The sequence below is a fragment of the Nesoenas mayeri genome (assembly GCF_963082525.1).
Source record: "Nesoenas mayeri genome assembly, chromosome: 5".
Lineage (NCBI taxonomy): Eukaryota > Metazoa > Chordata > Aves > Columbiformes > Columbidae > Nesoenas > Nesoenas mayeri.
Window position 1 is genome coordinate 18,108,546 of NC_137548.1, and position 27,428 is coordinate 18,135,973.

General features: G+C 36.1%; 1 protein-coding gene across 2 annotated transcripts in view; it reads left to right on the plus strand.

Annotated features, from left to right (window-relative positions):
• The window catches only part of RPS6KA5 (ribosomal protein S6 kinase A5), an 80,001-nt gene that overhangs the window by 13,596 nt on the left and 38,977 nt on the right, over positions 1 to 27,428 (plus strand). For both annotated transcript variants that reach the window (XM_080344842.1, XM_080344843.1), the window contains 3 exons: positions 9,059 to 9,277; positions 13,299 to 13,414; positions 14,562 to 14,669. In XM_080344842.1, the coding sequence (XP_080200968.1) occupies positions 9,059 to 9,277; positions 13,299 to 13,414; positions 14,562 to 14,669 (443 nt within the window). The remainder of the gene's footprint in view (positions 1 to 9,058; positions 9,278 to 13,298; positions 13,415 to 14,561; positions 14,670 to 27,428) is intronic.

Below are 27,428 nucleotides of genomic sequence, written 5' to 3' on the forward strand. Positions count from 1 at the left end.
GAAGAGTTTCTGTGTCCTTTTCACTCACTTGGCACAGCAGAAGGATCATTTAAGACAAGTCTGCAATAGGAGCCTACTATTCCAGATATTTCTGACATATGTTACTGTGATTATAGACAGTTTTCTTCATGTTGCTTCTCATTTGGTTAAGATGATTTTGAAATGTTCTACTATGAAATAAGTTTTTGTAAGTATTTGATCTACTGTTACAGAACCACAGAGAATTTGTACACATTGACTCTGCTGTTAGTTTGATAACCTACAAGCCTCTTTGTAAAAATTTAGTTTTTAGGAAGTTCTAGAACTACCTTGTCAATAACAAGAATTGTTGTGCAAAGGCTCCATCTTAAGTATGGAAAACCAACTTAAATGCTGTAGACCTTGCAGTACCTTCTGCATGTGAAAAGTCTGGGGCTATACATTCAGTTATTTAGCTATCTTACTGACTCTGTCTTGTTCAATGTACCTTGCTTTTTCCCCACAGCTTCGATAGCAGAGAGATTATTTTTCAAAAACTTCATAAGACTCTGACTACCTGTTAGCATGCAAATTTTGCTACATCTTCTTAAGTGTGTTGTGTCATGAGTTGCAGGGTCCTGTTTAGGCCTGCAGCTTCTTGTTCTTATACTTGAATTGAGGTTGGAGGAATGAATATGACTACTCTGACTTCTCAGTTTTTGTACCAGAGTATATTTTTACTTGGGGGAATGAGAAGAAACATACAGGAAACTGTCTATAATCACAGTAACATAAGTCAGAAATATTCGGAATAGCAGGCTCCTGTTGCAGACTTGTATTAAAAGATACTGTGCAAGAGTAAGGCCTCCTTGAGAACTGGTACTCTCTTGTACCAAACTATTTGTCTGCATTTCAGTTGTCATCCTGAGGCTTGCTCTCGCAAAAAGGTGAGGAAAAAGTTCAGAAGACATTTGTATGCCTTCTGTGTTGATAACTAGGAGTCTTAATTTTCTTGTTTTGTAGTTTTCATTCTACTGGAGTAAGAAAGGAAATATTTTCTTTAATGTATGTCTAATTTTTATCTGTGTATAGTTGCCAATCTAATCATGGTGAAGCTAGATGCCGTCCTTCTAAACAGAAATGGCCTGTTTGCTAGGTTGCAAGTTACAAGTGCTTATTAGATGCCCTTTGCCTTTCAGACAGAAAAAAGTGATAAGTTGATATATTTCAAATTTCTGAAATAATGAAGTATTTTCAAGTGGGGTTGTGTTGGGGGGGGTGGCATGGGGTTTTTTTTGTTTGTTTGTTTGGGGTTTTTTTTGTTGTTTGTTTTTTTTGGTCTTTTTTCTCCCTTTGTTTTTAATCGGGGTCTGTGGGCAAGGCAGGGTGATTCCTGGGATTTAGACATCTTTCCAAACAGCCATTGTATCTTCATTTGTAATTTACCCCCAAATTATGGGCAGGGTGATAAGAGAGAACTGAGGTGGTTTTTTTTTTGGTTTTGAGGTGTTGTGGCTTTTTGACAATTTTGAGAACTTCCCTGTTTGTTTCCACTAGTAAATTCTATGAAGTTGAAGATGGGGCTGAGGGTTGAGGTCATCACAAAAAGTATGCTCTTGTTTTTTTAGGAGCAATTAAAAGAAAAATAAGGAAGAGGGCATCTGATGGCTACTGTGTACGTGTTGCTGTGTAGTTTTAGGCAAGAACTATCTTTACTCTGATAGTGAAAGCTTGATCCTGGTGTGAGCTTTTGGGTATTACTGACATTACTGTAGTATAGCTAATGGTAAATAAAAGCTGTAATGCTGTTTTAAAATTCTTCACTGGGGAGTTATTATTTTAAATATAGTCTGTGAAGCAATTGGAATAACTAAAGAAGATAATCAAAATATGTTAAATGATAACCTTACTTAAGTATATATAGTTGTGGTAGTTTTGTATAGACTTGGTGGTGGTTTTTTCAGGCAACAGCAGTGAAGGTTTACTTAAATCTTCATTTTTAAGTTCAATTTTTTAAAAAGTCAAAAAAAAATATTAGAAATAGTATCTATCCTTGGGTACTGATGTTTCCCCTGAGAAAGTGATTTTTTTGTGGTAACATTTTCATGCTATGGCTTAGTGTAATTTCATACTTATTTTCTTTAATTTGGATTTTTCCTTTCTTCCATTCCTTTTTGTCTGGTTTGTTGTTGCACATGCTTTCTCAGTTGGAAGCATGCTTGTTATGTTTTGCTTTTTGGTGTTAAAACGTAACACACATAATACACATGTTCCTCTTTTCACCTGAGTCTCACAGGAAAAGACAAGGAAGCAGAAACCTAACTTAGTACCCGTTTAATCTGAGTTGAATCCTTTTATGTTGCATTAAGAGCTATTAATAGAATATATTGCCCCATTGAAGAAATCAGTAACACTTCACATCAGTAAAACAAAATACATGACACTGTGCCACTGTTAATGAAACTATTAATAAAGTACTTATTGCTCTGGGAGCAAATTATTGCTTACTTGACTTCTCTGACTTGTGTGTGTTCTACTCAGCATATGCTTTCTGAAATTCCACTCTCTTTTTGTTTTCATTTAAGTCCTTTTCTCCTGCTGTTTCGGTGTAGCCTTGCTTATTTGAAATTTTCAGAGTTCCTGTCCATTGAATTAATGTTTCCAGCTGCCCCTTCTATCTAGTTAAAGGTTTTTTTTTTTTTCCTGTGACATAGAAATCCAGTGTCTATTCTATACAACACGGTTACTTTACAGCAAAGTAATCTAGTTGCTTCTGAAAGCTGCTAAGGAAACAACTAGAGGAGGTGGCTGTGTTGGTTTATGTGTGCCCACCTGGCTTCTTCTTTGTAAATGTGTTTTTAAAACAAACAATAAAAATTGTAGAGTGCATTCCAGGTCACACATTTTTCTACACATAGATTATCCAATTTTTTTCTACTTAACTGTTGTTTCTTCTGATTTTAATAAATGCCACTTTCATTCAGTCTTTCGACTGTGCTTAAGAAGAGACAATACAAGTGGTCCCTGAGCATGTCCCCTAATAGTCTGGTCTACTAATTGAAGTGAAGTCCACTAATGAAAACAAAAAATAATTAGAAACAAGAATATACCTGCCATATAGAAAAGAGACTATTTTATACATGATGTTTTGCAATGAAGTACTTATACGGCAAGGATATTGTCCTTGTATGTGGAAGATATTATGTAGAATGTAAAGCATATATTCATATGAAGGGAAGAAAATTGATAGGATTAATGTCAGATTTAAGTAAAGAGCTCAAAAAAACTTGTCATACAAGAAGGCATAATGAAATTCTATCTAAGAGGTCAAAGTATTCTGATAAAGACAAGACTGTGAAATTGTTACAACTTTCAAAACATATTGAAGAAAATATAAAATGCTATCATAAAAGGAGGAGAAAGAAAGAAGTGGGGCTACTGTGCCCAGGAGAGTGAGCCAAAATTAGGGAGCGCCTAAAAATAATTCCAAACTCCAGTCAGTGTTTTACTTCAGTTTCTGCTGAGGACAACAATGGTGAACACTAAATGGAAGGTGGGGTGGCTAACTGGAGAGAGAGTTTGGAAGTAGGAAATTTTTTTTCTGTAAAAAGAGGGGACTGTGTTCAATCTTAGAACCTGGACGAATTTGTCCTATTCATCCACCACAGAATTTTGAAAGAACCTAGAAATGAGATTGGAGATCAGTAGCAGATTCTCACTGGAACTAATGACAGAGCTGGTTGAGCATAACTGTAAATGGAATCCTACATTTAAGAAGGAACAAAGTAAGAAAGATGTTAGTTGCTCTGACTTCATCTGACTTCAGCAGCAATTCAAAGCAACTTTGAAAATAATTTACCTTAATTATTGTGATAACTAAAAATGAATGGCATGCTTATCTGATGGTAGATTGTCTTACGTATGAGAGCCTTCTTCTAAAAACTTATTTTTAGAAAGAAGAAAAATTAGGCACGTGTTGCCTTCCATACCTTTTTACTGTAATAACTTTTTTCTTAAACTAAAGGTAAAAAGGCAGAAGAAGCACACAAGCAAAATACAGATAGAACATACATTTCAAGATGTAACTTACCCTCTCTTGTCACTTTCTGCCATTCTTATTTATCATGTCTCACTTGTTAATAGGACAGTTCTTGTTTGTGGGAAAATAATCATGTTGAAAAAGGTGCATTGAAGATTCTTGCCTATCTAATATTTAAGTAAAGATGACCAAGAATGTCTCATTTACATAGGTGGACAATTAAAATACTTGTTCAAAAAACTAGAATTTGATCTTTAAGGTTTTTGCTTGACTGCTTTTTTCCCCATTTTTAGCTGCTAGACCTATAAGCCTTTCTGACATTGCCGCATCCCAAATTTTAATTTATGTGGACAGATATCTGTGCAGTGAGAGTTCTGCCTCTAAATTCTTTAGGAAGATAAAATCTAAAGATTATTTTAACAATAAAAAGTGCAGAGGAAAGAGGTCATTAGGCACATATAATGCAAGAATACAGTAAAAATTATTTAAATAATTAAATATTTGTTGCCTCTGAGCCTTTTCCTATTGTTGTCTCATTATTATTCTTATACTAACAGTAGAAAAGTAATTTAAAACCTGTAGCTGATGTTAACACTTGAAAACATTACTTTAAAACCATCTGTATACAAATGTCAAGTTTTGATGGATTATGAAGTCTGCATAAACCATCCTTTGTGTGATAATAACAATTGCTTGCCTTTTTCTCTGTAAGTTGGCTGGCATGATGCAATGGCTTAATGTGCTTGCATTTATACAGAAAGGACAAAAAAAAAGCAAAGAATACGGTATTTTTAATTGTCTTTCAGCAAGTGTATACTTTGGAATATTCTAATGACTTGCTGAATTGTTACTTAACGATAGTGTGTATTACTATGAATGTGCATTCATGAAAAAGGCAGTGGTGAAAGGAAAGTTTAACCAGCAATTATATTATTCTGCCTCACAAATGAAGTGGGAATTTAGTATAAATTGCTGGTATGAAATCTCTTATTCATCTTACAGGCCTGATATCCATATCAATCTGCATTTAATAATTGGTTTTTTTTTATTTAGTTCAGATTTTTGTTTCTCTTATTAAACTGCAAGGTCAATCTGACCTAGTTTATGTGTATGTGTATATATATCTAGCATGTATTATATAGTCTTTTGGTTCTTCTATCATTCAAAAGATTTTTAATGCATTTTGGAGGTATGGAGTGACTCTGTGTGTTTCTTTATGGGGGATATATTGTTGGCTAAATATTTCTGCCTTGGAAATAGTTGAGATAGCATTAGATTTTGAGAATAAACATTAAAAAGTGACTTTCTGAGAAATTCAAAAAAGCTTTTCTGAAATAAGATTATCAAGTCAGGGTATTCTTGCAATTAGCTTACATGCCTTCTTCTCCTTGCTGCCATTCAAATGAATTACTTTTGCAGTGTTGTCTTTTAAGTAGATTTCTTGTGATATCAGGGACTCTGGTGTTGAGTGTATCATGAGTCATTTGATTAAAATAGTGCTACTTAAGATTTATTCTCATCAAAACTGCTGAGAATCCTCATCATTCTGTCAGTCTTTTCAGATTTCTGAAGAAACAATTTGTACCATGGTAAAGCTCTATGTTGCAAATTCTTCTATGATAACACTGCTATACTGTCTAGAGATTTCCTCACAGCTATTGCACTTACTGATAATTTTCTGCTATGTTTTATGTAAAGCTGTTGTAGGTGCTGTTAATATACTGCTAGCATTCTGCCACTTAAGATGCATTATAGTATGCTTTTATAAAGTGTTTGTAAAGATGCAGGTAGCCAAGTGTTAAGATCTAGGGGCTTTTGTTGAATTCAGCTTCACTTAATGTTTTCCAACATTTCTGATAAAACTGTTTCCTGGTTACCTAAGGAAACCCCCATTTCATGCTCTAGACTGGGCTCTGCAGAGAGGCACAAGGAAATTCAATGTCAAGCTCCAGTTGAAAACTGGTAAAAACTAGAGCTGCTCCCTTAAGCAGTTGAAAAATGCCAGCTAAGGCCATTCTCCATACTGGTTTTGTTGTGTGTTGTTAGAATGCAGAAGTGTTATCTACTTTTTTGAGAAGTAACTCCTTAAAAAGATGTATAAATAAATGATACTTTTTGAAGCAGCAATTTTAAACCAGTGCTCTGTAGTAAGGGCCTGTTTTTCAGATGCTAAAAATAATTTAACATTTGAGATTGGAAAAATAGATGAATAGCATTAAAATTGTTCACATGCATAACAGTATTACTGTGGTCACATATTATGGTCTATACAGCCTTGATTTAGATTACTTATGTCTGTACACTGTGACAGGATTTATGGCCCATGCCTATTTTACTAAGATAATCTTTTTACATCTATGGTTATCCATTTCTTGGTGACCTCCTGGTGACTATTGAGTCAAACTTAAATACACTTGAGATTTCATAACTGAAGTTGAGGAATGTGATATAATACTGAACATCTTGAAAAAGTTTGTCACTGGATATCTCACATTTGTCTCCCAAAATAGAAAGGTACGTTTACAGTAACCTATTCTGACTCTATTTGCTATTCTTGACAAATATATTGTGAAAACTTATTTTATGAAAGCTCTTCTTGAGAATAATGGGTTCTATAAAGAAGGCAAGCATGATTCCTTGGTGTGTGATGAGTCAAGTAAAGAACTTCTTAAAAGAATTGTTCGGTAAATGAGCAGTATCACTTTTGTATACTGAATGAACCAGAATGCAGTTGTAGGAAAAAAAAAAAAACATGTCAGTTGATAATTGAAAACTATTACCTGTCTGGAAAAACAAAACAAACCAGGAAAATTCTGGAGTTACACATAATTACCTGGAGCAGTGTATGCTATAGCATTCGTAAAGACCAACTAAATTTGAGTGTCTTGCATCAGGACAGTATAACCTGTCTAATGTATTTACAGTTTCTCCTTGAGAAAGTAATGTGAAGGTAATTATAGGGTTTGAACAGAACACCCAGCTGGTTCAGTGTTCTGCTTCTCGTGATGGCTTAAGGAGACCCCACAAGTAGGTGGGGAGGCACACACTGGTGCTTTCCTCAGTAACCGTGTGGCAGCCGGCTTTTTGGGATCTGCCTGAGCCACAGATTCTCTTCTGTGTTCAGCAGCACTTGCCTATGCTCTCCTCTCCCACAAGAATTTCTATCATCTTTTTCAATTCATCTACATTTTTGACATCTGCAGCATAATGTAACAGTAATTCTACAGCTTAACCACTTGTGTATGTTTTTGGCAGTTCTTAATCTTTATACTTAATGATTTCATTACCTTAGTTATTTTATTTCTAGATAAAAGGAAAAAATCGTTCTTTACTTACCTTCATGCCTTTTTTTTTTTTTTTAAATGTGCTAGACAGTTAAAAATTAAAAATACTCTACTTTTTCAGGCTAAATAAAAAGTATAAGTGTGTTTAGTTCCCTTCATAATTAGAAGAATTCTCTTATCCTTTTCTGTATTTTTTTTAAGGTTCTCCTATACTTTTTTTTTGTTTTCTGATGGGGAAGGGAGCTGGGGACAGAAGAGAGGAGAAACCAAAATAGCGTACATCACTCAAGATAGGAGCAGGCAAAGAGTTCATACCACAGCATAAGGGATTTCTGGTTTTGTGTTGAAGGTCTGAGGAACGATATGTTTGTGTCATTTTTCCCCTTCAGTGCTTCCCTTGAAGTTCTAACATTAATTTGCTTTTTTGATTACCATTGATGTTTTCTCATAGGATTGTCTGTGGTAACTCCAGGTATTTTCTTTTCCCTAAGTTATAGCACCATGCACAATTAATTATTATACTTCATGTGGATTACTCATTTACTTATTCGGAATTTTATCTGCCATTTTATTTTTCAGCTACTTAACATGTTGATACTGTGGTACAGTTTTCAGCAGTTGATTTCTGTTGAGTGGATAATTTACTAAATCAAGAAAATCACCTTCCTCACTGTTCATGTATGACTGAAACAGGCAGGATGAATTGTTGTGGTCACCTCCTTTCACTAAAAAAGCTGAATGTTTATTTTTAACCTTTTTGTGTTTTATCTACTAATACAGTTCTTAATTCATAAGAGGAGCCCTCTCTTTGGATCCATGATTTAGTGGTTTTAAGACCCTTTTGTAAGGGAAGTTAAGTACCTTGGAAATCTAAATAAGTCAATCATATCATTGTTCCTTCCTCCTGATTCCTTTGAGTGATTATTAATAGAATAATTAGTACCATCTACAAAAGTGACACTTATTCTGGTCACACAGTGTCCTGTTTGCGTGATTCTAACCTTTATTATTTCTGCAGGTTTGCCTAGTAAAGGTGTCAAATTTACTTGTGTGCAATTCCCAGAAGCCCTTTTTATTTAAGGAAGGGGGGGAAAAGTTGACATTTGCCACGTATTACTCCAGTATTGAGTGTATTTTAAACCAAATACGTAAACAGAACACCTAGATTCAATAATTTAAGACTCTGGAAAGACTACTTTTTGGTCCTGCTGACTATTCCTTTCAGTGTTTATGTTCAGATAACTTTTCTTTTTGAGATAATTCCTCTAGCTTATTCAAATCCAGTATTGGAGCCTTAGAATGTTCTTATGCACTAAATACTGATGGGAAGAATTCATTAGCTTTTCTCTTGGTTTTTGGAACTTCAGTGCTATAAAACTAGTAATGAAAGCACAGTAGTTGTGCAGATATGGGCAGACTGTTTTGAGGACAAAATAATAGCCTCTCTTGTATTCTGAACCCTTGCAAAATTCTAGGTATGGGAATTTTGGTTATTAAAAGGAAGAAATCATAAGTCTTGAAAATAGTTTTTAAATGCTGAAGCTCTGTTTGATTTTCCCACTCTTGCTGTGTTCAGTCCCAAAGCTCATTCGGTTGAAATTTTGCTCAGAAACGGTCAGACTGAAACAAAAAAAACCCAGATGTTCTGGAAGATTTTTGTACTGAATAGTTACTGTTTGCTATAACAATGAGTAAATGAAAATAATTATATCAGCCACACCTGTAGTACAAGTAAGTGACTGTAGGTTTTTTTTCTCCCCACTTTTTCTCTTTTAAGCCTATGGAAAAGTGTTCCTAGTAAGGAAGGTAAGCGGCCATGATGCTGGAAAGCTGTATGCCATGAAAGTACTGAAGAAAGCAACAATAGTTCAAAAAGCCAAAACAACTGAGCACACAAGGACAGAACGACAAGTGTTGGAGCACATTAGGCAATCACCGTTTTTGGTCACGTTACATTATGCCTTCCAGACGGATACAAAGCTTCATCTCATTTTAGGTGAGTAGTTTTCAGGATTCAAGTGTTACGTTAGTGGGGGGGAAAAAAAAAAATCATCTTCCTTTTCATCTCCTTAGTGTTTTGTAGGGTATTTTTTCATGTGGTCTTAAGTACTGTGTGTTTGGAGATTGCATGAGAGACTATAGGAAGTAAAATTCTGTTCATCTTCAACAGTGTGTTTGTGGTTTTCCTGTTTGAACTTCAGTGTTCTATTCTGACTTGGGGCAGAAGACATGACAAAAAAGTTTCAGTGACTTATATGACCATAAATACCTAAATCAGAGAAATATTTTCTTGAACTTACTTAGAGGATGAAATTTTGATTTTAACTTTTTTAACCATTATTATATACTATATTATTATGTATTATATACTGCATACTACAATGAATGAAAAAGTTCTTGATCTATATGAATGTGGGCATTAAAGTGATTCAGTTTATATTCACTGCGTGCTGCTCTTGTGTCTGTGGCACAGAGGTTGTTGGTAAGGTGGAATGACCAAACATGACTTTATTACTGATGTTAGTTGTCAGGAAAGAAAAAAGAAGTAAGGATACTTAAGCAGCAGAGAGCCTTCTAGTTCAAACATACTGCACATTTCATTCTTAAGAACACATTGTATATTGTCTTCAATGTGATGGGTGTTTTCGAAGGGTTGTCATCTGTCTGAGAGGACAGGACTACCTGTCACTGTGCTGACCAGTTAGTACGCTGTTTTAGCACTGAGATGCTGCAGGTCTTTCCTGAACAAATGCACTCATAATGTGGGTGATGCCAGTTAAAGATGATTGTGCTTTTATTTATTTATGGCCAAATTCCTCACAGCACTGGAATCTACAAGTTGTTGGTATGGCTTGTGGCTGTGAAATGCTGGTGAAAATACAAGTATTGTGGATAGTTTCTTGTTTTATGCATTGAGAGAACTTATCAAAATGAAGTATAGTAACTTTTGTAAATCTCCTATTTACAAGTGACACTTGATAATACTATTGTATAGCGAGCCTTATTAGAACAGTATTAATTCCACTTCTGTCCTGGCCATTTTGCTTTCCATTTTGATGTGAAGAACCACATCTCTTTGTGTAGTATTAGTAAGGTGGGCAGAAGATAGATCAGGAACTTTCTTATGGTTTTCAGCTTGGATATAACTTCCACATGCACATGTCTCTCTACTCCCTACCACCATCCTTTTTCAGGACAGTAACGTTTTGGGCAAAGATGCTGAGATTAAGGAGTTATATTCCTTTTTGCTTTATTCCCCAGTTTAATTGCCTTTGAAGAATCCTGTCTTTCTCAGAGAGACGGAGGATTTTTCTTGATAATGAGGAACATTTACTTCATGAGCTGCAAAAGGGTGTGAAAATCAACTCTAGACCTCAGTGCTTCATGAAACATTTCCTCCCAAAACTTGTTGTTATGAAACTGTTTGATCTTTGAGTATTGAGATACTTGTATGTGTTCAGTCTTTGGATGTTAAGAGGCAATCCAAAATGACACAATTTTGTGCTGAAAGTAGAGCTTGTTCATAAGGCTTGGTACTACTCTAAAATTAGAAATATTTCTACCTTTCAGATCAGCGGCAAATTTTATGTTTGGTGTTTAAGATGTATCTGTAACAAAAATACAAGCAATTTGTAGAGACTACTTCGAGTATTATAAAAGAACAGGAAAATGAATGACCATGTTAATGCTTGGATGCAGAATACGTTTTTATAGTGAATTATTTGAAGAAGTAAATGAGTCTTTAGTTGAAGTATAAGTTTTGCAATTCCTTTTTGCTCATAACTTCCATTTATTGAACCTTTATTCACAGGCTGATCTGGAGATTAAATTAATAAATATTTATTAATATTATATGAATCTATCACTGGCTGTCAATGCTTAGGTAGGTGTTTTATGCACAAACTTTAGTTTCATATACTACAGTGAGATAAAACAGGTATCTGAGGAGCTCAAGCTTAAATTGTGTGGTCACTAGGTTCCTTTTGAAAATGAAAGTTGAAAATTTTAATATAATTGTAATATATTTTTGATAGAATACATTTGAGATCACATTAGAACTGTTTAAAACAAACAAAAAAACCCTACCACAACAAAAACCAAAAAACCACACCAAAAAAACCCCGAAACCACATATGCACAAAAATAAACCAAACAAAACAGCAAACCAACAACAACAAAAAAAACCCCTCACACCTGAGATAGATGTAGTTACCTAAGAATAAGTACACAGTAATGGAAAACTTAGATGACAAGAATAATCAGAAGGGCAGAAAAACCCCCTATATGAAGGGAAAATTAAAAGGTTGACATCATATTCTTATAAGAGTCAAAGGGGAAGGGAGCCCAGTAGTTCTGAAGAACATTACATAGTGGATAGTGCAGTCTGGGCACATGCTCACTGTAATACAATGTTAAGATGATGTTTAAAGCAAGAAATTCAAAGCCGATGTGTAATTCAAGGCACTTTGTTCTGTTTTTTACTTCCCCATGAAGTCGACATGCATCTATTCTCAGAATATCAGTTGAGGCCAGAACGATTTTCCTCAATTGGGCTTCACACGCTCCCTGACAAAAAAATAACTCTTTGCTGCAAGTTTTTTTATCTCTCATTATATAAATCTATAAATCACTGATGTAGTTTTGGAGTGCATGTGTTTCAGAGTCTTCTGAATTTTTGGGGAAACCAGTCTCTGGTTTTTGTACCTACCTGAATTTAGTATATGAGCAACACGTCATTTCAGTTTCAAGAGGTTTTGGAATTGGAGCCTCAGTGCAATGTTTAATACAGCTGTGGTTAGTGTTATAACCTGTGTAGAATTAGGCTTGTTTTGCCACTTCTCTGGCAGCTTTGGTTTGTATCTGTCACAGTGCCTGGGAATTCAGTCCTAAGTTAGCTGTTCTGATTAGAAATACTGTAAAAAAATTTACTTCTTTTATCTTTGTTTTATCCATGGTTAAAATGACAAAGTTTTTTTGGAAGAAGAAAGCAATTGTAAAATGCAAGTCATTTATACTTTATTATAATTTTTTTCATATGCTTACTTAATCTTCCTCACATGGTTTGATTCCACTAACATTGCTTCCCAAACAGAGAACTGGAGGAAAGAGTTCAGAATGTCTATAATTTCTATATATGCATTTTCCTTCTGAGTATTAACTTACCTGTGATAGGATTGAACCTTTTAAATTGATTTACGTATTATACCAAGGAATCTATAGCAACCATATTCAGGAAAGTGTTGAGTAGGAGGTTGTGGGGCATGTTCTCTGCTCTGTATATGTAGACCTCAAATACAATGTGGGGGCTGTGGGATTGCAAATTAATGGCTTTAATACATCTTGTGGCATAAACAGCTCTACCTCTGCATTGTGTTTGTGTTGCAGTGGAGCTCTGTTGTAATCATTACTTTTTTTCACCCTCTGTGTCTGTGGTAAAACCTTTTTGTCATAGCTTGCAAAGAATGAAAGTGTGGTTGCCATGAGGGAATGTATGTGGAAATAATCTAACAAATCTCCTCAAGTATGTTTTGCCATCAAAGTTCCCCTTACAAAGGGTAAAACTTATAATTGCTGTAGCTGATTATTTCACCTAATACCTGTTTTCTGAATTGCCTTTCTCTGTATCAGTCTGCCTTGTTGCTCTTAAGTTTTTCATAAGACCATACAAGTATTCTGTTTGTAGATACCATTTGTACTCCTTTCTTTTAATATTCCTAAGTAACTAAAAGACTGGTTTTTGCAAAAAATACTAATCTTTATAAATTACAGATATTTGAGGCTTATTTTATGGTTTTGCTACTTATGTAATGGTACTTATTTAAAAGTTGCTTGTGTTCTTCTGTCAGTACTCTAAGAAGGAAACTGAGCATTGTAGAACATGAGGTATTACTGAATTAAACAAAGTAAAAGCATCTGATCCCAGAATATCTTATTTAATAACTTTAAGTACCTATTAATATTCCAATAAGAAAATTGTCAGAAAGTGAATTTATATGTTTCTTTGTTCTACTTTTTAGACTATATAAATGGAGGAGAATTGTTTACTCATCTTTCACATAGAGAGAGATTCTCAGAAAATGAGGTGCAAGTTTACATTGGAGAAATCGTTTTGGCACTTGAACATCTCCACAAGGTAAAGTAACTTTATCCTACAACTATATTGTTTTCACAGCATACAAAATTAGTAAGGAGAACTGGTGTCTATTATGTTTGGGTTTTGGTTTGGTTTTTTTTTTGATTGTTTTAAATTCAGAGTAACTATATCTAGCAGTGGGACATTAGTTCTATAATTAGAAATACTTCCCAATGTAATGTCTATTCATGTGCACCAGATTAAGGATACAAGTATTTGTCTGCAGCATGAAGGGTGTTATTGATAAATGATTGTTAGCTTTTACTAATCCATATGAAGTGGAGTATGTCAGCAAAAGTAATTTGTAGTCGACATAAACAGTGTTAATGTTGCACAGCTATTCAGTTGTCCCAGCTTTGATGCAATTAAACAGAGTTCTGAAATTTTGGCACATGTGACCTTACAGGTCCTTCACAAAGAGAGGAGGAGGGGCAGGCGCTGATCTCTTCTCTCTGGTGACCAATGAAAGAATCTGAGGGTATGGCAGGAAGATGTGCCAGGGGAGGTTTAGGTTGGACATTAGGAAAAGGTTCTTCACCCAGAGGGTGTTGGAGCCCTGGAAGAGGCTCCCCAGGGAGGTGTCACAGCCCCAAGCCTGACAGTGTTCAAGAAGAGACTGGACAACACCCTCAGACACATGGTGTGAACTGTGGGGTTGTCATATGCAGGGGCAGGAGTTGGACTCGATGATCCTTGTGGATCTCTTCCAGCTCAGGACATTCTATGATTCTGTGAACTGTAGATATGAAAAGTGTTCTGAGAGGTAGTAAGTAGATTTGTAGGCTATTACAAAGCATGAATGTATGGTCTAGAACACTTGACAGAAGTGTCCATTTTCATTCTTAATGATAGCTGAACTAAATTTTGCACTCAACAGCAAGTATTCAGTCATTTTTAAATTCAAACGATACAGTATGACCTTTAAATTTTAAGACGTTAATGCACAGTGTAAATTCTGATAAATTTTGTCTCAAAGTTATTTCTTCAAAGGTATTTTAAAATCGTCCTTTTGAGGTGCAACTTTCAGGTGTCAGGTTTACCTTAATAATGGGAGTTTTGCTTGCTTCTTGTTTAAATGCGTTTAACAATATCTCCTTCATGTGGTTATACTGTTTTGAAAATACTTTTTCTTATATTCTGTTTGCAGTTGGGGATTATATATCGGGATATAAAACTTGAGAATATTCTCCTCGATTCTGATGGCCATGTGGTGCTGACAGACTTCGGTCTGAGTAAGGAGTTTCTCACTGATGAGGTGAGTATTTCAATCTCCAGTAAGTGTACACAGAATCCAGCAAGATCACAAAGTTAGGTTATGTCTCACTGAAATCATAAACACATTTGAGAGGGGAAAACTGCCTTCTAGACTCTTGCTTCATAGAACGAAATCTGGCAGTGTGTTTTATTGAGTTTTGAGCTTTCAGTTCGTTGGTCTTTGGCCTAGCAGTGTTGTCAGACACTTCTGCCTGTTCTAATTTTCCCTGAAATTCCTTCATGTTCCCTTCTGCTGTCCGTTATGTGAAGAAGGAGAGATCCACCTAAGTCAGGTTATCATTTTCAGGTGCCTTTTTAAAGACACTTGACTGTGCTAATACTTTGCAGTGACTAGGCAAATGGTATGCTATGACTCTTTTTATGCTAATAATAATTAATGTATTATTATCTTGTCTCTTTCTCATCTCTTTTAGTCGCTTTTGATAGGCTTAATTGCAAGCTTTTAGGATAAAAGCTTATCTCATATTAAATATGTGCATAGTACCTAACATAGTTATCTTTGACTGTTGGTGTTAGTTGTTAATTATTTGTAAGAAACAGTTTTATCTCCAAATATGCTTTTTAGATTTCAGAGAGTCAAAATTGCGCAGTATTTTACTTCTGAGAGAATTTAAAAATTACTATCTTTTGGCTTTCACTTTAAGTATCAAAGGTATTGAAATCTGGGATTACAGATGAAAAAGTCTTTGTTAGAGGCAGTAGAGGGGTTTTCTAAAAATAGATAACTAGTAGTTTTCTTGAGAATTATTTGCATTTCAAATGAAGTCTGGTAGGATTTGGAAGGTACCATTTTAAGAGAGATAAAATGTTACTTTCTGAAGCAGGGAAATAGTACCGATAATGTAAGTATATTCCTTTTAAATTATAGCTTGAAACCAAGAGGAGGTTCAGCTGACACGACAAGGGATTAGCAGCAGTTTTCCAGACCAGTGCAGGAGGGGAAGTGCAGAGAAATGCAGTTTTCAGCAGGAAAGAGCGATAGTACAAGGTGTGGGTAGGGAGAGCAGAATGTGCTCAGAGTTGTGAGAGAAGCTGTGCTGGGTACACAAGGCAAAGCGCAGTAAAGGGAATGATGTTACTGTACCCATGGGAGGGAACAGGAACAGTCCTCCAGCCTTCGAGCCAAAGTTGAAGGAAGCCAAAATCTTGCCTGTAATAACAATGTTTTAATGAATCAGGACCTTCTCTAAGTCTCAAAATAGATGGTTTTAGGAAATATACTTATTTCTCACCTGTGCTCACCTTTGGGATGTCATTTACAGGCAGTGCAAGGAAAGGGGAGGACTTGGATAAGCATCAAGAGACACCTGTCTGCTTTTCCCATGCTGAGTTGGATTCCTCTTTCTGTAGTCATTAAATAAAGCAGTCTTGTTGCTTGGTCATTTAATGTTGGTTCCTCTGACTCTATTCCATTCTGTTTTCAGTATATACCTCACAAACCTCTTCATTTAACCATATTTTTTTCTTATTCACCTTCATATTTTATATTTGTCTTCCCTGTCAAAAAGCTTGAAATCTCTAGTTTCTTTTAAGGAAAAAAAGTAATTGCAATTGCATTGTTTGCTTTCAAAATCTAAGAAATCATCTGCACTTGACTACTGTTTTCATGTGTGCTGTTGTAATTTGATGACTGAACCTAAACATGATTAGAATGACCCATTTACATCTAGAAATTGTATTGTGTCTTCTGTAGACAATTCAGGTACTACTAGAACACTTCTAATTCACATCACAAAAGATACTTAACGCTTCTGAAACGATGTACTTACAAGAGGTAAAATTTGCCTGTATAACTGCATAGCTTTGTATCTGTCTTCATGCTCGTTGCGTAGCACTTTTAAATAAAATTACAAAACCATGTAAGTCAGATAAGAGTGTAGTGTTTGCAATTCAGTCAGAGCAGTATAGTTTCCTTTCTTCGCCTTTCTTCACACTTCTTCCCTGGTCCACCCTGCTTCTGGCAAGAACTTTGCCACTGAGAAAGTATACTTATGCAAGTGGAATTTATTCTAGTAATGCCCCCTCTTTGGATTGTATTTGGTGAAACAAGATATATTTAGGTTATTAAGAAAGTTAGAAAATTATCAGCAATAAGAAGCATGAGCTATGTTTAGAATTCTTATCAGAGAGCATACTTTCCTATGTATTTATGAATTTCAGATGGTATGGTAGTTAGGGATACTTGCTAAGGAAATATCATAGTTCAATGTTTTTAATATCACTGCTTTTATCTGGTGGTCCTTAAATATTTCCAGGTACCTGACCAAGTACAGAATCAATTGGAAGCTGTTTTAGAATAAAAAGTGTAATATTTCTTGACTATAGTAACCATAGCGGATTAATTGACTATTCAACACGAAAGAGCTAGGAAGCTGTTTTTCCTAAGTACTGTGAGTGAAAGGAAGCAAATGCATGTGACTTCTAGGAAAACAGAAACCTATTGATTTCTGCCATGCAACTACAGAAACACGAGTGTGAAGAGAGCATTGTCAAGTATCCCTTTGTTTTACACTTATTGTGTGAAAGTGCTTGTAACATGCAAGAATTACAAATCCAAGCTGGAAGCAGTGCGCTTTTAAGAGCTCTAAAGTGTTTTATACTACTGTTTCACTAAAAACTGAAATTTGTTTTGTACAAGTGAAATGGCACTCTGGTATTGCCCTTGTTTTATCTATAAAATGAGTCTATGTGCTTGTACTTGCATACAAAAAGAAGAAATATCTGACTGGAATAAAGTAGTTGAATAAAAAGTAGATCAGTATGAAATGACTTCTGATATTCAAATTTTATTTAATATCTCATGAAGACCTACAGTTTGGCTAGTCTAACTATAGAATGGAATTAGGTAAGAGATTAAGAGATTGAAAAGAATAGTACCTTTTTAGTATTAAGTTTTACGGCACATGCATTCTTAGCCACATGATGAATATAAGACTTGTCTTTCCAATTTTTAACTCTAAACTGAATTGTAAAGAAAATCAGAGTAAAAGAATACACATTGTAGGCTTCTGCTTTCATGCATCTCAGTTGATTTCCAGCCTAACTGGGATGCAGAATATATTTGCACATGACATTAATAAAAATTATTAGCAGGGGTGTGGGGAAGTGATAGGACGGACAGACTTTGTATTGAACTTTCTGCAACATTTTTGTTCACTGCATTTCATTTACATTAAAAAAAACCAAACTCCATAACTTCGTGGTTTTTTGCCATCTTTTTTCTTGTATAGTGTCTTCTGGATTTCTGGATTAGGCATCTTTTAATCTCATTAATGGATCTACTTGTATGCTGGAATTGTTTTAATTTGGTTAATATCAGTTTAATGTACTCATCACACCTGGTCTTCATTTTAATGTCTGTTTTTAAAATGTGACTTGATTTTTTAAAATATCTTTTCTTCTCACATTTCTCTTAGTTCTGTAACTGTTACATATCATACTTTAGTGTATATGGAGTTCTATGCGTCCTAGGAAAAATAATGTAAACACATTCATTGAATTATTATAGCAGTAATCTATTCTATTGGACCATGCATGACAATTAACATTTTTCTTTTTAATTAAATCCCACAAAGTACACTTTGTACCCGAGTATAATGAAATACTGAATTCTTCTGTATTGGTACATGTCTTCTGCATTACCTTAAGTTTGTTTTGAAGTTTTTGTGTTTGCTTAATGAAGTTTAAAAAAAAAAAAGTACGTACTGAACATTGTCAGTCTTCAAACTGATATGATATATCTGAGAGCATGCAAATGCTTTAGTAATGAATCATATAGGAGTTGATATTCTGTATGAGGGATGGTTGAATTGTAATCTAAGTCAGTTGGGTAGATATCTGTTTACTTCTGTCTGATGTGTAGAATGAGTATTTCAGCTACATGATTGTTTTCCCATCTGAAAATCTCTTGATAAGAGTTGCAAATTTAGTTATAACTGTCAGATGCTTTACACTGTTGAATTGTTGTTTGCTTTCATTTGTTAGCTGGTTGAGTGAACATTTTGTTCTGGAAAGAAAATTTTAGATTTCAAAGGAAATTTCATGAAAGGAAAAATGGTTAAAAGGTGGTTAGTCCACTGTGAATTTTGGTAGGTGAAGTAGGAAATGTTTCGTTCACTTTCTTAGAGCAGTTTAAAGGTATTAGGTTGGCATAAAAGTAATTGCGGTTTTGGACCACAAATTTTAAATCATTATAACTGGGCTCAAACACATCTTTATTAATCAAAATAGGAACAGTTACAACCAACACGTTTTTGCCAAAGAAAAAGAAGTTGGTTGATTCCTGTAGCATGAAAATCTGTGCTTTGGGTTTCAACAAAAACTTGGAAAGCATTTTCTGCGTCCTGCTGGTTGTGGAAGTGTTTTCTATGCAAAAAGTTGTCAAGATGCTTGAAGAAGAGGTAGTTGGTTAGCAAGAGGTCAGGTGAATATGGTGAATTAGGCAAAACTTCATATCCTGATTTGTTCAACTTCTGAAGTGTTGGTTGTGTGTTGTGCAGTCTGGCGTTGTTGTGGAGAAGAGTTGGGCCCTTTCTGTTGACCAGTGCTGACTGCAGGTGTTGCAGTTTGTGAGGCATTTCATCGATTTGCTGAGCAGACTTGTCAGGTAGATTGGTTTTGCTGGGATTCAGAAAGCTGTAGTGGATCAGACTGGCAGCGGACCACCAAACAGTGACCATGACAGTTATTTTTGGTGCAAGTTTGGCTTTGGGAGGTGCTTTAAGAGGTTCTTCTCTGTCCAGCCACTTGGCTGGTCATCGCCAGTTGTTTAAAATCCAATTGTCATCGCATGTCACAATCCAATCAAGAAATTGTTAATTGTTACTGTTCAGAATGACACTTCAAAACAATGATATTTTATTTTATTTTTTTTTTTAATTTTTGGTCAGCCCAGGAGGCACCAGCTTAGTGAGATTTTTCACCTTTCTAATTTGCTTCCAGTGCCAAATGACCATAGAATTGTTGACATTGAGTTCTTTGGCAATTCCTCGTGTAGTTGTAAGAAGATCAGCTTTGATGATTGCTCTCCCGTGGTCGTTGTCAAATTCCGCTGGCCGGCCACTACACTCCTTATCTTCAAGGCTCAGGTCTCCTTTATGAAACTTCGTGAACCAGCACTGTGCATTCATTAGCAGTTCCTGGGCCAAATGGGTTGTTGACATTGTGATTTGTCTCCACTGCTTTACAACCCAGGCTGAACAGGAATAAGAAAATCACTCGAATTTGCTTTTTGTCTAACATAATTTCTATAGTCTAAATATAAAATAAAGAGCAAGTAATTAGTAGCAAAAAAAGAAGCAAGAAAAACGCATTAAAATGATGTATAACATAACCACATGTATTTAAGAATGTATTCCAACATCAAATGGAAAATTTCAACAATGCAAAAACTGCAATTACTTTTTCACCAACCAAAGTTCACAACAGAGGGAAGTGACTACAACTCTACTCTTGTTTAGTGCTGTATGAACTGTCATCTCACTTGAGAGACCTGGTATTTAACTTTAGAAGGCCCTTTATAATTGTCCGATTTAAAGTGATAAAGTCTGATCACTGAAATTTGATAAGGGATCCCCTGAACACTGAGCATTCTCTTGCAAAGATGAGTTAAAATAATCCGTACTGCAGATGACCATTACTATATCTGCTTGCATTTTAGTTAAACAGTGGTTCAGTAATGTAGACATAGCACAGTTATAAGGAGTAGATTTACATTTCTGTAGAGGAAAACGTAAGAGTAAACTGAGTGGTGGGGTTAGTCCACAGAAGTTAACACTAGTTATAGATCTGTCTGGACAATTAGACAATATTTCCCATATTTTGGAAAAGGAAATGAGACTTTATTTGGTGTACTTCTGTTGGTGTTTCAAGTGTCCTGAAATTTAATGTTGAGAACATACCAAACACTCCAAAGACACTTAACTGAACTGGACTCATTTAATTGCAAAACTGGATCAATAATGATCAGATGACTGTTTGTGCCTTACGCCGAGAGGTGTCCTTTTTACAGGGCTTGTCACAAAGATGATTCTGCTTTCCCAGCACGGAGCAGAGATGCAGAAAACTGGGACACAAAATATGCTGTGAGATTTTGATGCCAAAAATCTTAAAGTGGCATTAAGAATTTTTGCAAGAGAGTTTATGAAGTCTTACAGTGACTGCCCTGAGAATTCTGTTTTCTTATTATACAATGATACACCACTTAAAAATCACATTTTGGGGATAAATAGTGATCTGTGTGTTCAGTAACCAGGTATGTTCTAACAGATCTTAAAACAATATGTTGCTGGTTAACTTAAGAAAATTCTGTTTCTGTTTTCCAAAGAGGAAAAAAAGTAACTTCTTGAGGGCAAATACCACCCTCATTAACCTTTTTTTCTCATGGATTTTTTTTTAAAATCTCTTGAATTACTATGAATACCAAACTTCAATGAAACTTGGGCAACCAGGTGTGAAAAACTTACATGACCAGAGATTCATAGCCCTACGAAAATGAATTTGGAACCAGATGGACTGTATTTGAGCAAAATTGTCCAATCCTACTCTACCTTTTACATCTGGTGCTCTCTGATAATATAAGTTATTATTTGGCATCTCCTGCGCATTTTTTTCTTTATATTTTCTTTTTTGAAAATAAATTTTTGAAGGTTTGTGGTGGCAGCTTGTAAAATTCTTCCCCGAATCAGTACTCTTTTACACCTTATAATTTTGTCTCTATCTGAAGAAAGAGGATTTTTTTCAGGTCTTACTTTGTATACTGTTCTTCTGTCTTTTGCTAATGATACCTCTCTCTTCTCAACACCTATGGTTTAGGGAACAAGTCTTCCAAAAATTGGAATTTTCAGAAGAACCCAGTACAAAATGTTCATCTGGGCTGCCAGTGGTACATGCTTGAGTTTCTCCCACGCAATAATGTGCTGTTTCTGATTTTTTTTTTTTTTTTGCTTGGGGAACTGAGACACTTGTTTTCTCTTAGTTATTTGCTTTACAAATCCATTATCAGAGCTGGTTTAAAGAATTCCTTGCAGAACTACAATTGCATTGCACTGCGAAAACAAACATAGCCATTGTATAAATCTGTGGAAAGGGTTTCTTGAACCTGTACTCAATTTAGCCTTGCATTGAGTTATGTTTTGGGGCCACAGCTGTAGAGGTCACATGTCTCTTGGCTGGCAGTACCAGGTTTAGCTGTTCTTGTTCCTCCTTTTAAGTGCACGTTCTGCTGGCAGCTGCTGGCCGGCAAATCTCATTCTTGAAGAATTCAGTAGCCCAATTCCATGTCTGTTGGGGAATCAGAAGTCATGATGAGCGTATCTAGCTCTGGCATGTGGTACAGTAACCAACACAGTATTTTGACTTACCTGGCTTCAAGTAGGAGCAGTCACCAGGACGGGATTTTTAATTAACTTCAGATCACCTTATACATTTAGGGGTTTTTTTATTAATTCTTCTTGGGATAACATTTCAAACTAGTAGACCTTTGATCTGCCATATTGCAACCTTTCTGGTCTAGCCTAAACCTTTACTTTTGTACTACAGTCTTCATTATGATTTTGTTGAATGCAGCAGAGTGGTATAACTAGTGTGCCAGTAAACATTTTCCCTGTCTTTGTTCTTTCTCCTCTGACTCCTACAAAGATCATAGTTTTCGTTCTGATTGAAGTTACAGCTACAGAATCAAGAATCTATAGCTAAGAGATCTCTTGAGTGAAGCTGTACTCTTTTTGGTATGGACAGCTTAATTATCCACTGTTATGTCTGGGTATTATGACCTAAAAAGCTCCCAAAATAATTAAAAAAACCCAAACAAACAAACAAAACACAATAAAACAAACAAAAAACCCAACAAACAAAACCCAAACGGAGACCAAACAAAAATCCACTCAGTTTAGCATGTACTTTGTTGGAACAGGATTTTTGTTTTTCATTTTAAATTTACATTGTATCTTTGAACCATGAGAGGGCTTTTCTGTCAATTTTCACATGCCTTCCTAAATTGAGACTGTAATTATTGTTATTCTGGACAATTAAGATGATGGTGAAGAATGTTACAGATCTGATTTCTATGGAAACAGGTGGTTTTTTTTTTCTTGGTGCATTTTTATTTTTGAGGTAAATATCAATAAAATAACTTCCAGATAGTATGACTTTTAAGGTTCACTGAAGGTATGAGGCCTGGTTCTGCATGGAATTTAGGCTTTTCATTCTTTACTTGTGATTTTCCTGAAATGCAAATTCCATTCAGCAGGTCAGCTTGTTAGTAGCAGCCCTGCTGTGTGACCTACAGCACTGCAAGTAAATTTCTGTATATGAGTATTCTTTTAATTTATCATATGGCCCCAGTTTTCTCATTAAACTTACCAAAGGAACTCTAATCGCTCTCTTAACCAGAAGTGTATAGACAGTTTGCTCATAGCTGATGTAAGAGATAGTCTTGTGTGATACTGCTAAACTCTTCTGCTGCTCAAGTTCCTCAGCCTTGCAGGCTGTTTCTAGAGGAAGTGCTGTTCTGGACTAGTTAGTCAGGGAGCAGCAAGATGGGGAGACCGTGTTAGAGTGGGCTGGGAGCTGAGGCTGACAGCGAGGCAGGCGTGGATCAGTAATGCTCACTGACCAGCGGTGCAGTCCCACAGCTGCCAAACAAGATTGGAGCAAGTCCAGGGGCGGTAAGACAGGCTCGGACCACAGGCCAGTGCTTATCAGACAAGCTTGCCGTGAGGAGGGATGCTTGAGGTCAAGTCAGGATTTGGTGGAGTTGGTAGATCAGGATCAGTGAGTATGCAGCCAAGTACAGGCATACCTGCAGCACAGCTGGCACAAAGATCAAGAATGGGAGCCTGACCTTCAGCTCCTAGCTGAAAGTGAAGGAGGCCCCTGACAAGGCTCCACACAGGTTACTCAGCTGCATAGTTTCAGTGTTGGTCTTGAGCACAGATTCCTTAACCCCTTGGATTGGGGGAACAGGTGGCAGAGCCTGTTGATAAACTCAGGGCCCTGATGTGGTTATCCTAGAAAAGTTTTTACTCTTTGTGCTTTTAGCCAAAACCTAAGTTATGGCTTTCAGAACATGACATACTCTTACAGCTGTACGAAATAGTAACAATAATGATATTGTCCTTTGTGTTCTAGAAATTCTGCTGGTTTTTTTTTGTTTGTTTTGGTTTTTTTTTTTGGTGCCCATTTGGTGTTATTTGCTGCACTACTGGTAGAGCTTGGAGATGATCTAATTAATGCAACCTCAAGTTAGCTTTGATATTCTGTTAATACAGGAAGAAAGACAACTTTGGATAGGAAACATTTGTTTAGAGGTGTAAGCAGCTAGAGAAGGTAGTTTCACTACAGCATATTTCCCTGGGTTAGTCAAATGAACAGTGAGACTTCTCTAGCACAGTACAAATACTGGCATCTGTTAATGGCTTGAAATGATCTATCACTTGAGCATTTGAGGAGGTTAAGAAATTGATTATATCTTGTTGAAAGGACAAGAAAATGATTTCATTTAATAATCTGTGGAAGTCTTTAGATGGGCCCATAATCCCTAGTTAAGGCTGAGTATTACTTCTCAGTGCAGTAACATAATACATCCTTTCTAGCCTTTAGTGTATGAATTTGCTTATTTCTCAACTAGTTATCTTTTTCTTCAATGACCTCAACAATAGTAGAATGAATGATGGTTTGGTCAATTTCCAAATACACATTGAATTAATTAAAATTATTAGAAAGGATGGTTTAGCATGGATTGTTTTAAAATGTTGTTCCTCGTTAACTAAGAAATTAGTAAAACTGTAAAATAGAAGGGTCATTTGCCATACTATTGTGGCTGAAGTGATTCCTATTATATTGATACTGATAAAGATGCACACTAAGACACTGCAGGAATCTCACAAAAACACATTAGCATTATTCTTCAATAGGGTTCAGTACCTGTTCAGGTTGTTTCCAGTACTGTTACATGACATCATACAGTCTGGAATATCCCTTTGGCCAGTCTGGCTCAGCTGTCCTGGCTGTGCCCCCTCCCAGCTTCTTGTGCTGAAGGTGTAAACTTTGTTTGGCAACAATCAAAACATCAGTGGTTTATCAATATTCTTCTCACACTAAATCCAAACCACAGAACTATACCTGCTACTAGGAAGAAAATTAACTCTGTCCCAGCCAAAACCAGGACACTAGTTCTGAATTGCTGTCTGCTTTTCTGCCTCAAAAGGGTACTTTTGAGTTAGACCTGTGAAGTGTAAAGTGCAGGTTTCATTTGGGATGACTTGTTAATTACCATGTGAAGTGTCAATCCTGGCCAGATATCTATTACAAGTATTTATGCCAAGAGTGTTAGGATTTCTGCACCTTCAATTTAAATTAGTGCCAGGAGCTCTAATACAAAGTTAGATACTCTGTATCTTTTGTGACACTGTTGCTCTCCAAGCACTTTTTTTACTAAAGCTTTAGTGAAAGCATACTAGGCATGTTAGTTGGCATCAATGAACCTTCAAAACAATTATACCATTTATTGTGTCTTTTGTTTGAGCAGACTGACTTTTCCACTAGAGACTTGCAGCTAATGGAAGAGAGCAAGCAGACTTTACCATACAAAGACCATAGGAGAAGAAGCATATGAGAAGTCACAGAAATTGTTCTGTGGGTTTCCTGTTCAGAATTTGTATGAAGCACTACTTAAGAAATAGAATTTTTCTTAGGTACAGTTGGTGTATCGATGATCATACCACAAAAGGAAACGGGCATTTGAGGAACTTTACAAGCAGTTCTGGATTCATCTGATATATCCTTGTTGTGTTAAGAGAGTTAATTTAGCAGAAGTTAAACTCTCTTACATTCCAGCTTGTCCTCAGTATTTCACTGTGTGGCTGGGTGCAGCGGAGCTCAACTCCAGAGTGATGCCCAATTACATTGAATGATCTCAAGTCAGCACTACAAGTCCAATTGTGCTCAGCAACTGGTCCAGTGTTATGTTGAATTCACATGATTACAGATTCACTAATGCTACAGGGTCGCTTTGTGGTCATTCATTTTATGCACTTGCACAGATTCACTCATAGTATAATATAAGCTATAAGTCTGAGCGCATCCATTGAGACATTCTCATTACTAGATCCACAAATAATGAGCTTTATTAAAGCAACATCTACAAGTTCTTTTAGATTGCTGTTGATAAAATACAGTCTGAAAAAACACACTTTAGTTGCAAAAATACATTTTAGTTGCAAGAAATATGCATTGATACCAAATATATATACAAAGTCTAAGATGACTATGCAGTGCTACTAGTGTGATTAGAAATACAAGTTTGAAGTCTTAAATGTCCTGGGGAAACACAAAGTGTAACCAAGTGTGCAAATATTACCCAAAATCTTATCCTCCTTCTGGGAGGAGATTGGATCAGCCTATCAATTGATCCTAGAAGTCTACAATGCTGTCTCCTCAACCTCTCAGTGATGGTGACTTTCTGCTATTGTTAGGGTATTTTATACTATTTTCTATGTTTAGGTGGAGCTTTAGTGACTCTGGTCATACATACCTTTGTTATTGATTGGTATAAAATCATCTTGCTTCCATTTTAAAGGTATAAATTTGAAAGAATTCAGAACACATGGTTGAGGGGGAATAGAGGCGTGATGGAAATGGGTATCTTTTGTATTTTGGTATTCTAATGAGCAAAGTTGATCCATGAGACAAATGTCAAAACATCTGCTAGCTCAGCAACTAGAATTTCAGATGGAATTGAACATTTATCTCTTTTAATTTACAGCAGCTATGTGCATGGTATCATCTCGTTCTGGCTGTGGTATTCCCACATTGCTCCACTCCCCCGTGCTCCTTAGTGCCAGCACACAGGGCTCCCCCATGGACTAACATCCAAGACTGCAGGCCAGGTTTGGGCAGGGGGAACCATGCAGAGAAGATTCCTTTCCTGCTGAGCAGCTGTCTTATGTGCTGAAGATGAGGATGTAACTTTGTTCTCAATAAGTGTGTCTTGGATAATCAGTTTCAGTAATTTGCCCCCCTCAATAATTAATTCACAATCCTTGCAGTCTGTAACGCTATCCAGCACAATTTGCACCAGTCTTTCTGCAGATATGAGAAATGCCTGGCAAAGCCAAACCTTCTTGAAGAATCTGCTGCATTAAGTCCCCTTTCTTCATTTTATAAAGACTTATGAAGCATTCTATATACCTAAAGATTTTTGTACATCAGGGAAATCCTGGCACAGTTAAAACATGCTATGCTTCAGTCTCATTGAATCATAGAGTTGTAGAATATCCTGAGTTGGAAGGGTGTCACAAGGATCATAGAGTCCAACTGCTGACTCCACATGGGCCACCTAAAAGTGAAACCATGTCTCTGTTTTCCAAACACTTTCTTTAACACTGACAGGCTTGGGACCATGACCACTTCCCTGAGGAGCTTGCTCCAGTTCTTAACCACCCTCTCTCTGCTCTCCATCATGAGAATATCATAGGCAGCAATAAGGTTACCCCTCCATCTCCTCTGCTGCTAACTGAACAAACCTAGTATCCTCATCTGCTCCTCAAAAGTCACATCCTCTAGCCCTTTCACCATCTTTGTTGTCCTCCTTTGGACACATTAAAAAACTGCACACAGTACTCAAGGTGGGTGTATAGTGGGGCACCTTTTTTTTTTTTTTTTTTGACTTGTTAGCTATAATGTGCTTAATGCACCCAGGATATGGTTGGTCCCTTTTTTCCACTTGGCACACTGATGG